We start from the raw sequence: 14,091 nt of genomic DNA on the forward strand, positions 1-14,091 counted from the left end.
CTAGAGTGAGGCTCATAAAACTCTACTGTGTGGAGGGTGAATGGGGGAAAGCAAGATGGTGTTCCTGTGTTCTTTCATGTATGGTAATAAACAGAAGGATGTTGCTCTGGCCCAAGGACTTCAGAGCGGAGAGATGACAGGATCTGCCCAATTTCCAGACGACCTTTTTTTGAACTATTTTATGGAACTCTTTTTGAACTATTTTACGAACTCTGTTTGAACTGACCTTTCCTGTGAATTGTTTACAACCTTTTCTGTGAACTTTTTACGACTTTTGTCCTTTGGAAACAAAGGTGGCCATGTGGTCGGGGAGGGTCCGAAATAAAAGAAGGAGGAATGCAATCTTTTGACAGAGCGTGCTGAGATACTGTGCAAGGGTACAGTGTACAGACAACTCTCATCAATATTGAGTCCAAATTTAATTCTGTTTCAGTTTAATTCTTTGCCTCTTGTCTTGTTTAATAGGTGTCATCACTGTTTGAACCTGACAGTTTTCATATAATTGTGTAATTTGTAAGACCTTTTGGAATGGAGGACAAACAAAAATGGAGGTACAACTTTACTAGTTTATCCCATTATTTTTTCTCTCGCCTGATTTTTCTGTCGATTCTTTGCTCGTTGTTGTCCTTCTTTTGTTCTGCCAATAAAGAACTACTGGAATCCTGCTACCAGAACAGAAAAGACTTGCAGGACCACCCTCTGGTTTCTCCCGTCTAAAAAACAACAAACATCTTTTTAAGGTTAACATGACCCTTTTATTGAATGCAAACCTTCAGCGACGGAAAATAACGACCAAGAGAAAGAATCAAGACCCAAAAAGCGTCATGCTGACTGATGTGACGGCTGGAGGCGGTCTAGAAAGAAACAACACTGGAACTGACCTTTGACATCTACTGGACTTGACCTCACAGCACAGACACAGGACGCGTGTATCAGAAGAAGCAGCAGCAGCGGACTAATCGGAGCAAGCTGCACTCTAGAAACAACAACGTTGTTAGAAGTCTTCTACAAAGATAACAGCTGTCAATCAAACCAGAAGCAAAAACGACTTTATAGAAAGGAGATTTAGCAAAGAAAAAACATCCTGTTCGTATCCAACTTCATGTGCAAAGTGCCGCCTCCCTCGTGGCCATAAATGCAATCTCGTCATTTTCAAACCTCTGGTCTTCCTGCAACATGTTTAGAAAGTCTAAAAAAAATAGACATGGCTTTACTGGCCGACTTTTCCCTTTATAAAAACCTTTGGCTGCGTTATGTACATTTATTCCCATCTAGCGTTAAGACTCGCATTGCCCCCCAGAAGCACATGTCGGGTCGGTGTGGTCAAATGAGGATGTCGCACCGTGTCAGGCAAGATGGCTGACGGTCGAGCAATAAGTCACTACTGGCCTTTTCACGAGGAGCAACCTCTCACACGGACGACTGATCCCACACCTGCAAGACGACAAGAGGGGAAAAGTACATTGTCAATAGATTATACAAAGTCAAAAGTCATGATACAAAACTACATAGCACATATTTGATTGAAATGATCACGTACATGCTCTCGTTCTTGCATACTTGCCAACCTTGAGACCTCCGATTTCGGGAGGTGGGGGGGCATGGTCGGGGTGGGGCGGGGGCGTGGTTGGGGGCGTGGCTAAGAGGGGAGGAGTATATTTACAGCTAGAATTCACCATGTATATATATATATATATATATATATATATATATATATATATAAGAAATACTTGACTTTCAGTGAATTCTAGCTATATATATAATTATTTTATTTATATATATATATATATATATACATACATATATATATAATTATTTTATTTATTTATATATATATATATATATATATATATATATATATATATATGAATAAAATAAATATATATATATATATATATATATATATATATATATATATATATATATAAATAAAAGAAATACTTGAATTTCAGTGTTCATTTATTTACACATATACACACACATAACACTCATCTACTCATTGTTGAGTTAAGGGTTGAATTGTCCATCTTTGTTCTATTCTCTGTCACTATTTTTCTAACCATGCTGAACACCCTCTTGCAGGTACCCAGAAAGGTTTCGAGTACCACCAAAAAAACTGAATCTCTGAAGACAGTATAAAAATCTGTGTTAAAGGTGTACAAATACTGTTTGTATAATAAGCATGTTATTGTTTACAAATGAGGGTTAAGAGTTCAGTACTAAAAAAAAAAGAATGTGGCTTAAGTACAGTTTTTTAATTGAGCTGCTGCATTTTTTGGTTGGGTTGTTTATTCATTTTGAGGAACTTCTCCATTTCTAAAAGGTGAGGAATGTTATAGAGTGATCTATGTTTGTCTGTTGCCATCTCCTGGTGAATGTTGGCTATAGCGTACTGGGGTTACTTTTTGGTTGGCCAACGATTTACGTGGTGTTGAGCACCTGACGTCAAGTGTGTGAGTCTGTTCTGAAGTCTACAGTAAAGAGACGTACTTCATCACCTCGCCTGGTTATTGCCTCCAACTCAATATATTACAACAACATTGCTGTTTACGGCAGACGAACTGCTTTACGGTCGAATAAAACATGACTGCTGTTGTTGTGTGTTGTTACCGCGCTGGGAGGACGTTAATGAAACTGCCTAACAATAAACCCACATAAGAAACCAAGAACTCGCCCTCGATCATTCTACAGTTATAACGTGTGTTGTGGGAAAGCGGACGTGAATACAGGCTGTTGACACGTCACTCAGGTCCGCATGGAGCTGGAGGGGGCGTGGCTTCCAGCTCCGCCTGAATTTCGGGAGATTTTCGGGAGAAAATTTGTCCCGGGAGGTTTTCGGGTGAGGCGCTGAATTTCGGGAGTCTCCCGGAAAATCCGGGAGGGTTGGCAAGTATGCGTTCTTGTGGTATGAAGATTCTAGCGGGAACTCTCATTCAACCCCTTTTCGATTACGCATGCACCTCCTGGTACCCCAGCACCTCCAAAACCCTCAAATCTAGACTCCAAACATCCCAGAACAAGCTAGTCAGGTCACTTCTAGACCTCCACCCCAGGTCCCACCTCACTCCTACCCTCTTCTCCAAAGTAGGCTGGCTCAGGGTGGAGGACAGAGTAAAATAACTTGCACTGAGCCTAGTCCAGTGGTTCTTCACCTGGGTTCGATCGAACCCTAGGGGTTCGGTGAGTCGGGCTCAGGGGTTCGGCGGAGGTCAAGACACACCCGACTCATCGTGTAAATAAAAACTTCTCCCTATCGGCGTATTACGGATACGGCAACAGCAGAAGTCACACTGATTTGCAGGTGTGTAATTTGTTGTGAGTTTATGCACTGTGTTGGTTTTGTTCTTTGAACAAGGTGATGTTCATGCACGGTTCATTTTGTGCACCAGTAAAAAAACATGGTAACACTTTAGTATGGGGAACATATTCACCATTAATTAGTTGCTTATTAACATACAAATTAGTAACATATTGGCTCTTAACTAATCATTATTAAGTACTTATTAATGCCTTATTCGGCATGGCCTTATTATAACCCTAACCCTCTAACCCTAAACCTAACCAAATAACTCTAAATTAAGTCTTTGTTACTTAGAATATGTTCCCCTAGTGTCCAAAAAACTCTAAATTAAGTCTTTGTTACTTAGAATATGTTCCCCATACTAAAGTGTTACCAAAAACATATAACTTTGTCTTGAATTTGAAAAAAAAACAACATCTTATTTTTCACTAAAGAAGGGTTCGGTGAATGCGCATATGAAACTGGTGGGGTTCGGTACCTCCAACAAGGTTAAGAACCACTGGCCTTGTCTATAAAATCCGCTACACCTCCTTGATACCGAAGTACATGTCAAACTACTTCCAGAACGTAAATGACCGCCATAACCACAACACCAGGGGCAGCTCCACAAACCACGTTAAACCCAGATTCCGATCTAACAAAGGTCTAAACTCATTCTCCTTCTATGCCACATCAATATGGAATGCACTCCCAACAGGTGTAAAAGAAAGTGCATCTCTATCCTCCTTCAAAACCGCACTAAAAGAACACCTCCAGGCAGCTACAACCCTAGACTAACACCCTCCCCCTACCACATCCCACCTCCCCAGATTGCAAATAATCAAATGTATATACTTGTTCTTATGCTTTCTGAGCTCACTATGTTCACTGCTCGCTGTACATATCCTACCAAGTCAGACCTACACTGTTTCAATGTCCATTTCTCAGATGATATTATTGTTGATGACTGAAATATGCTGATATCAACCAAACCTAACCCACCCGCCCTAACCCCCTCTACATCCCACCCCCCGGATTGTAAATAATGTAAATAATTCAATGTATATAGTCTGATGATTAACTTGTGTGATGACTGTATTATGTTGATAGTATATATTTGTTCCATGAATTGGACAATTGGCAAAAGCTGATTCCAAAGGGACGTGGGTCATAAACAGCGTTGCCTTTGGTTACCATGAATTGCTTTACGTGGACCCCGACTTAAACAAGTTGAACAACTTATTCAGGTGTTACCATTTAGTGATCAATTGTACGAATATGTACTGTACTGTGTAAACTACTAATAAAAAAGTCTCAATCAATCATTGCCTTACATATTGGGCCCTCGGCACTAAATTTCATACCATCTCATGTGTGAACCTGACTCTCGCCCCTGTGCCAACTTTTTTGCAATGTGTTGCTGCCATTAAATTCTAAGTTAATGATTATTTGCAAAGAAAAAAAAAAAAAAAGTTTCTCAGTGTGAACATTAAATATCTTGTCTTTGCAGTCTATTCAATTAAATATAAGTTGAAAATGATTTGCAAATCATTGTATTCTGTTTTTATTTACCACTTACACAACGTGCCAACTTCACTGGTTTTGGGTTTTGTATAATAAAAAAGTGACACCACCGTTTTACTAATAACTTATTTTTACTTGTATGATGGTTGTATTAACTGTTAAAACGATTCTGTTTATGTGGCTGTAATGGTAGCAAAGTTGTTGTTTTATGGCCACGACTTGACACTGGAACTGATTTTTTCAAATTCTGTGATTTTCTACTGGAACACTGCAGATTGAGTCAAACTAATAGTTTACTTAATGTGTATCGGACTGCATACTGGACGTAAATGTGTCAAATATAACTTTAATCAATCTAAAGATAATCATGGTACATCAAAGTATGCAGCATTTTCCTACCGATCAGGAGTGTCCAAAGGACAGCCTGGGGGACAATTTTTTTTATTGGCATATTGTAAAAATTCAATGAATTAATTGCTAGATATAACATTATAAACACTGAATTAGATACAGTATTACTCTAATTTGCTTTGTCAGCAAAAACACAAAGCTAAGATTCAATCATATATTTGAATGGTAACACTTTAGTATGGGGAACATATTCTAAGTAACAAAGACTTCATTTAGAGTTATTTGGATACTAGGGGAACATATTCTAAGTAACAAAGACTTCATTTAGAGTTATTTGGATACTAGGGGAACATATTCTAAGTAACAAAGACTTCATTTAGAGTTATTTGGACACTAGGGGAACATATTTCAAGTAACAAAGACTGAATTTAGAGTTATTTGGACACTAGGGGAACATATTCCAAGTAACAAAGACTTAATTTAGAGTTATTTGGACACTAAGGGAACATATTCTAAGTAACAAAGACTTAATTTAGAGTTATTTGGACACTAGGGGAACATATTCTAAGTAACAAAGACTTAATTTACAGTTATTTGGACACTAGGGGAACATATTCTAAGTAACAAAGACTTCATTTAGAGTTATTTGGACACTAGGGGAACATATTCTAAGTAACAAAGACTTAATTTAGAGTTATTTGGATACTAGGGGAACATATTCTAAGTAACAAAGACTTAAGTTAGAGTTATTTGGATACTAGGGGAACATATTCTAAGTAACAAAGACTTCATTTACAGTTATTTGGATACTAGGGGAACCTATTCTAAGTAACAAAGACTTCATTTAGAGTTATTTGGACACTAGGGGAACATATTTCAAGTAACAAAGACTTAATTTAGAGTTATTTGGACACTAGGGGAACATATTCCAAGTAACAAAGACTTAATTTAGAGTTATTTGGACACTAAGGGAACATATTCTAAGTAACAAAAACTTAATTTAGAGTTATTTGGACACTAGGGGAACATATTCTAAGTAACAAAGACTTAATTTACAGTTATTTGGACACTAGGGGAACATATTCTAAGTAACAAAGACTTAATTTAGAGTTATTTGGATACTAGGGCAACATATTCTAAGTAACAAAGACTTCATTTACAGTTATTTGGATACTAGGTTAACATATAAGGGTTAGGGTTACTAATTGTTAGAATAATTTTATCTATGTTCTCACAAAAACTTTGTGTCTCAATGAGTTCCCAGCGACACAAAGTTTTTGTGAGAACATAGATAAAATTATTCTAACAATTAGTAACCCTAACCCAATGAGTTCCCAGCGAGGCTTCACGGTGGCAGAGGGGTTAGTGCATCTGCCTCACAATACGAAGGTCCTGAGTAGTCTTGGGTTCAATCCCGGGCTCGGGATCTTTCTGTGTGGAGTTTGCATGTTCTCCCCGTGACTGCGTGGGTTCCCTCCGGGTACTCCGGCTTCCTCCCACCTCCAAAGACATGCACCTGGGGATAAGTTGATTGGCAACACTAAATTGGCCCTAGTGTGTGGATGTGAGTGTGAATGTTGTCTGTCTATCTGTGTTGGCCCTGCGATGAGGTGGCGACTTGTCCAGGGTGTACCCTGCCTTCCGCCCGATTGTAGCTGAGATAGGCTCCAGCGCCCCCCGCGACCCCAAAAGGGAATAAGCGGTAGAAAATGGATGGATGGATGGAGTTCCCAGCGAGAAGTCTTTGAACCTACCAAGAAGAAGGCTTGTAAAACTCCACTGTGTAGGGGGGAAGCAACATTTTTCTTTCATGTATTGTAATCAACAGAAAGATATTCGTTTTAACCCAAGGACTACAATGCGGAGAGAAGGCAGGATCTGCCCAAGTTCCAGACACCGCTTTTTTGAACTCTTTTACGAACCTCTTTTTGAACTCTTTTACGACCTTTTTTGTGAACTGTTTACAACCTTTTCTTTTGAACTGTTCTGTAACCAAAGGCAACGCTGTTTACGACCCACGTCCCTTTGGAAGCAGCTGTTGCCATGTGGTCAGGGAAAGTCCAAATAAAGGAGGAGGCGTACAATCTTTCGCCAGAGCGTGCTGGACACTGTACAGTGTCCAAGCGACGCTCCTCAAATTGAGCCAAATTGAATTCTGTCTCTGTTTAATTCTTTGCTTCTTGTCCTGTTTAATAGATGTCATCAGTGTTTGAACCTGACACTAATAAGCAATAATTCTGAGGTTATTGAGGGAAGACTCTTAGTTAATGGCTTACTGGTTGTATAATAAGGCCATGCAGAATAAGGCATTAATAAGAACTTAATAATGACTAATTAAGATCCATTATGTTACTAATTTGCATTTTAATAAGCAAGTAATTAATGATGAATATGTTCCCCATACTAAAGTGTTACCCTTTGAATTGCTTTTATCCAGACAGTACCTTGTTTACTGGTGCCAGCTGTGTCCGCACAGAACCAGCATGGAGTCGATTGCTGTCCCCAAACCTCCCAGGAGATCTCTCTCTGCGGCTGTCCAGCACTCTGCCGGGCGACTTCTCTCTGTCCAAGGGGCGGGCCGGAGACTTGTCCCTTCTGAACTCGGTGCGTCCTTCGCGGTAGCGGTGAGGGGTGCTGGGCTCTCGATGCAGACCATCATGGCTGCCAGGCCCCGAGGTCAAGCGCTTTGTGATGTGCTCTGTGTAGGTGGGAGGGCCTCGCTTAGTGGGACTCCTGGGGGACCACAACAGAGGACAACATCCCATTTGGCATCCAAATCCAAGAAATACTCTTCTCAGGTCAGATTGGAGAGGGCTTGAACAAGAAAACTGCTCAAACCAATGAATCACACATCTATCTTTGTCTTACTTTGGGGCGGCGTGGCTCAGATGGTAGAGCGGTAAAAGGGTATTTAATGCTTAAACAAAAAATAAACAAAAGGTGAGTGCCCCTAAGAAAAGGCATTGAAGCTTAGGGAAGGCTATGCAGAACGAAACTAAAACTGAACTGGCTACAAAGTAAACAAAAACAGAATGCTGGACGACAGCAAAGACTTACTGTGGAGCAAAGATGGCGTCCACAATGTACATCAGAACATGACATGACAATCGACAATGTCCCCAAGAAGAAGGATAAAAACAAAGTAGATGCGGGAGATATCGCTCAAAGGAAGACATAAAACTGCTACAGGAAATTACCAAAAAAAGAGAAAAAGCCACCAAAATAGGAGCGCAAGACAAGAACTAAAACACTACACACAGGAAAACAGCAAAAAACTCCAAATAAGTCAATACTATCAACTAAGTTTTGTTTTTTAATGATTTCTGCTGGGGGTGTGCCTACAGATTTTTTTCAACGCAAAAAATGTGCCTTGGCTCAAAAAAGGTTGAAAAACACTGCAGTAGATAATGGGTTTTCCCAATGTAAAGCACTTTGAGTCACTAGAGAAAAAGCGCTATATAAGTATAATTCACTTCACTTACTTTGGTTGGTTGAGTTTACGAGCCCAACCCGCCGTTGGTTGAAATAGTGTTTGTCACAGAGTTGTGCCATTTGAGCAATAAAAAGTCAACCCGAGAAACACATTTTTAGTTTGAACGCCACTTAGAGATCGACACAATCCTGCCCTCCAACCAACGGAACTAAGAAAGTTAGTGCAGAGGGGAAAAAAAGAGGACGACCGAATCAGAGAAACAAAACATTAAAAACATGTCCAAGCTGCAGCCAGCGTCGACGAACATTTAACCATAAAAATATTGAGAAGCTGCAGATGCTGTTTAACATGTTTCAATATGTTCTGTCTAGTCCTGACTCAACAAACTGGATGGTGGAATATTACCTCTGGTACACAAACATGTAAATGTCGAACATAAAAAATTATTTCTTTCTATCCAACGACGAAGACGCAACCCATGGGAGACACAAAAGTCTGCTTTCCAAGTTAAATGCTGAACAATATTATCACAATATTTCACAAAACTACTGTAGTTATTTCGTAGTACAATCTATTGCACACCCTTTCTAAAAGGCATTAAAATTGTAGTGTTTTCGGAGCACCAAACATGGATTAAATGGATTTCAATAGGCGGGGATGATTTGAGCGTTTTGAGTTACGAGCTCAATCGTGGAAGGCAACGTGTTCGTTCGTAAGTTGAGCTACCGCTGTAAATGTATTTACAGGGTTCGTTTTTTTAAAAGACTTTCAAGATCAATTTTCCAGTTTTTCCAGTACCCTTCAAAAGGCCAGTGTGAATCAATCCATAGCCTTGTTTTTTGAGGTCACCAAATGCTGTCTGTAGGAAAAATATGGAAAATCTGCTAAAAACCTAAGCCTAACATTCAACCAGCAGTTATCATTAACTGAATGGGGCATAGAAAATGAAGCAGTGTGACTATTCAATGTCATTGGTGTTTGCAAACGTGTCTCCATTTGTGTTTTTCAAATTTCTTGTTATTTTTCTTACTTACAAGCACTCAATGACATCAAACAGCACAGATTGATTCACACCGTATTTGTACCTGTAAACTGTATAACGTGATATAAATACACGCACCCTTAAAATGTCAATTTCACTAATTTATTAACAAAACTGTTCCACATTAATATAAGGATACTAAATTTAAGGAAAATATTTTGTTTGTTTCACAACACCTCAGTCACTTTTCATTAAGCACATCTAGCCTTATAACTGTGGCTATGATAACAAATTAACAAAAGTTAACTTTTTTTGCTTTCACTGAGGTAGCCAGACAAGTTAAGTACACAATGAAAATAATAGAGCAAAAAATGCATACAAACATGTTGTGTAAAAACTACAAAATCATTCATATGAACTCAGGTCTAAGTTGTGAAAAAGGTTACAAATTATACATTACATGACCTACACAGTACAAACAAGTCCAATAATGTAACCATTTTAATGCAATTAACCAAAACGACAAAATGTAACTTGTTTGCTTTCACTGAGGTAGTCAGACAAGTTAAGTAGACAACCAAAATAATGGAGCAAAAAATACATCGAACCATGTTGGATTTCCTTTTTGCATACTTTGCAGCAGGCTACACCTGGATTTGGTCCACGTTTTATCCAAAGTTTGTATTCGTCGTTTCCCATTCAATGTTCATTAAAACGACAACCTCCCGGCATGATAGACAGTTATTTCTTTCCATTTTATAATTGTTAGAATAATTGTTTTTAAATTATCACAAAAACTTTGTATTACATTGGGTTCCTGACAAGAAGACAAAAGCTGTCTTTGAAACCTACCAAGAGTAAGGCTCGTAAAACTCCACTGTGTAGGGTGGGAGGGAAGCAAGATGAAGGTGTTCCTGTGTTCTCTCATGTATGGTAATCAACAGAAAGATATTGTTCTAACCCAAGGACTTCAAAGCGGAGAGAACCAAGGATCTGCCCAATTTCCAGACGACCTCTTTTTGAAGTATTTTACGAACTCTTTTTGAACTATTTTATGGACCTCTTTTTGAAGTATTTTACGAACTCTCTTTGAACTATTTTATGGAACTCTTTTTGAACTATTTTATGACCTCTTCTTTTGAACTATTCTGTAACCAAAGGCAACGCTGTTTACGACACACTTCCCCCTCTGGAAGTGGAAGCGGTGGTCAGGTGGTCGGAGAAAGTCAAATAAAGAAGGAAGAGTGCAATCTTTTGGCAGAGCATGCTGGAGACTGTACAAGAGTACAGTGTGTCCAGGCGTTTCTCCTCAATTGAGTCCAAATTGAATTCTGTCTCTGTTTAATTCTTTGCCTCTTGTCTTGTTTAATAGATGTCATCAGTGTTTGAACCTGACAATAATTAGCCTAGAGTCAGAAAGCCGAGAAATATGATGAACATTTCCACGCATTTACAAGCACTTCACCCAAAATTCTAGCATTTTTCAAACCTTGAAAACACAACATTAAAATCCAAGCATCTTCAAGGTTTTTAAGCAACCGTACGAACCCTGTATTTAGTATGAAGCCAACATTTGTCCAATTTGAGTAATATTTAAAGTATGGCAAAATGGACACAATGATTCAATGACAACCACAATATTGGAGAAGTGTGGCAGACAGCTTATAGATGCACACTACTTATATACACAAGCAAGCACTACTTATATACACAAGCAACAGAACAAGCGGTTGACAGAGTTGAATTTTGGCCAACTGTTACTGGAATTTGGGCAAAAAGTAAGACTAAGACTATGCACTTTATAGGTCTTGGCCATACATGGCACAATATCTATGTCACTTTAAGAGGGCTGTGTCAGAAAAATTGTATGTAAATTATCAAAAAACTTTCCGTTCTCTGAGTTCCCAATGAACAGACAAGAGGCTGTCTTTGTTGCACCAATCAAAGGCTTGGAAAATTCCATTGTGTACGATGGGAAGAGACGTCCTGCTCAAGCTGAATCCAGGACCAGCCCAAGCCCGAGGTATCTTTTTCTTTTGTGTTAATGTGACCGAAAACAATGACTGTTTACATACTCCCCATTCCTTTAGAAACAGCTGTTGTTATGTAAACAGGGAAAATCCAAATAAAAAGAGGTGGCGTACAATCTTTCGCCAGAGCGTGTTAAGACACTGTAAGAGGTTACAGGTCGACGGCGTCTCTCCTCAATTGAGTCCAAATTTAATTCTGTCTCTGTTTGATTCTTTGCTTCTTGTCTTGTTTAATAGATGTCATCAGTGTTTGAACCTGACAGGCTGTCTTTACCCTTTCATCTGGGTTGTCTTTATGTAGCTTGTGCAGTTGGACTTACAACTGTTACGATTTAGAAGTCTTTTTGGGATTGCTTATTAGATATTAATGCGTGATAAAGGTTGGCTTAGAATGTATTTCAATGTTGCTTATATATTGATGATCCTTATTGAATATTCATGCATAATAGGTTAACATAGATGATATTACGCTTACAATTGTTTGTGGAATGAATCTCTGTTGAATTGTTGCAGATTGAAAACTTAGAGTAACTTTCAGGACAGACTGGGATTTCCTGTTGTTAAACAATTAAACGAGCTGAGGAGGTGCAAAGAGGGATTTGAGCAAGGCTTTTTGAGATTAACAACTGATTGATTGGCATGGCAACCATGATGATGAATAACACTTGACTCAAGAGACAGCAATAAACCAATAAAGAGGCAGGTGAGATCAACAAACAGTGACTCACTAAGACTGGAGAGGAAAGCGGTGCATCATAAAACTCCCCCAACTTGCTACAAGAGCTAAGATAAATTGACTATCGGGGTTCTTGCCTTCACTCAAGCCCACATGTGTGGTGATTGTTTTGACAACAACCCAGAGAGCCTCTGAAGTACATGTCATTGTGTTGATGCAAATGTAACGGATTGAATATTGAAAAGAGTGCCTGACAAAGTTTCTTCTTCCTCTGATCAGAGTGAAGAGAGTCCAAGTTATTGGAATCCATCGCCGAACACAACTAGTCTAGTTACATTGGAATGACTTAAGGACGAACAAACCCTCTGTTGGAGCCGGTCCTCTGCAGCTCTCCAGACTCCCTGATCAGACTTCCCTTACAGCAGATGACCCGCAGCTTGTTCTGGTAGGACGAGGCCAGATAAATAGCCCCGGAGGAGATGGCTGGGCCCAGATAGCGGGGGCTGGGGATGTCCAGGTGGGCCAACACTGAAGGACTGGGAGCAAGAGCAGGTGTGTGAAACAGAAGCTTTTGATGTCAGGTGTGTCCAAAAGTGTCATTCAGAGGCCAGCCGCTAATTTTCTACTGGCCATCAGCATATTGGAAAATACATTGAAGTAATTATTATAGAGCGATAGTATATATCTGTATCATGAATCAATTTAAGTGGACCCCGACTTAAACAAGTTGAAAAACGTATTGGGGTGTTACCATTTAGTGGTCAATTGTACGGAATATGTACTTCACTGTGCAACCTACTAATAAAAGTCTCAATCAATCAATCAATCAATCAATCAATTCATTTGTTTTGGCAACTATAACACATAGTTAAAATAACTTAATACACACATTGGCCTAGTGGTTAGAGTGTCCGCCCTGAGATCGGTAGGTCGTGCCATACCAAAGACTATAAAAATGGGACTCATTACCTCCCTGCTTGGCACTCAGCATCAAGGGTTGGAATTTGGGATTCAATCATCAAAAATGATCGCTGGGCGCGGCCACCGCTGCTGCTCGCTGCTGCCCACTGCTCCCCTCACCTCCCAGGGGGTGATCAAGGGTGATGGGTCAAATGCAGAATTTTTTTTCGCCACACCTAGTGTGTGTGTGACAATCATTGGTACTTCAACTTTTAACTTTAACATTGCGTTTTAGAATCTTTAGGGCCTGATCTACTAAAAAGTTTGCTTGTATTAAAACACGTGCAAACTCGACAGCACACGCAAAGTTGATCTACGAAACTTGTGCGCAGAGGATTGCGTCTCTTAAATGAGAAAAATAGAGAAGACAATCCATTTAGCGTGTCTGTCTTCATGAATATGCAGAATATATGCTGGTGATCTGCAAAACTGTTTTGCGAACGTTGTATTGCTTCTATATTTAGCACGCTAATAAAGCGCGTGCAAACTGGCACTGTTACGCACAAATGGGTGTAAGAAAGGAGGAGATCGCACCGCAAAGACATATGATGGACAGATAATTCTGCAGCTGTGTGTGTCAACATATGTGGACTGTCACAAACACAAATATCAGACATATTGTCTATTCAGCAATATCATTTTATAGTTGTATAGCTGCTGAATGACTTAAGGGGCTGATTAAAACTAGAGATGTCCGATAATGGCTTTTTTGCCGATATCCGATATTCCGATATTGTCCAACTCTTAATTACCGATTCCGATATCAACCGATACACACAGTCGTGCAATTAACACATTATTATGCCTAATTTTGTTGTGATTCCCCGTAACAAGGTTTTCCAAAATAAATCAACT

General features: G+C 39.3%; 1 protein-coding gene across 1 annotated transcript in view; it reads right to left on the reverse strand.

Moving 5' to 3' along the window:
- Nucleotides 1-748: 748 nt before the first annotated feature.
- The window catches only part of LOC133595493 (citron Rho-interacting kinase-like), a 155,336-nt gene continuing 141,993 nt past the window's right edge, over nucleotides 749-14,091 (reverse strand). The window contains exons 40-42 of the mRNA XM_072914262.1: nucleotides 12,639-12,812; nucleotides 7,600-7,888; nucleotides 749-1,434 (exon numbers count right to left, since the gene is read on the reverse strand). Coding sequence (XP_072770363.1) covers nucleotides 1,411-1,434; nucleotides 7,600-7,888; nucleotides 12,639-12,812 — 487 coding nt within the window. The 3' untranslated portion in view covers nucleotides 749-1,410. The remainder of the gene's footprint in view (nucleotides 1,435-7,599; nucleotides 7,889-12,638; nucleotides 12,813-14,091) is intronic.

The sequence above is a fragment of the Nerophis lumbriciformis genome, linkage group LG12, assembly GCF_033978685.3.
Source record: "Nerophis lumbriciformis linkage group LG12, RoL_Nlum_v2.1, whole genome shotgun sequence".
In the NCBI taxonomy this organism is placed as follows: Eukaryota; Metazoa; Chordata; class Actinopteri; order Syngnathiformes; family Syngnathidae; genus Nerophis; species Nerophis lumbriciformis.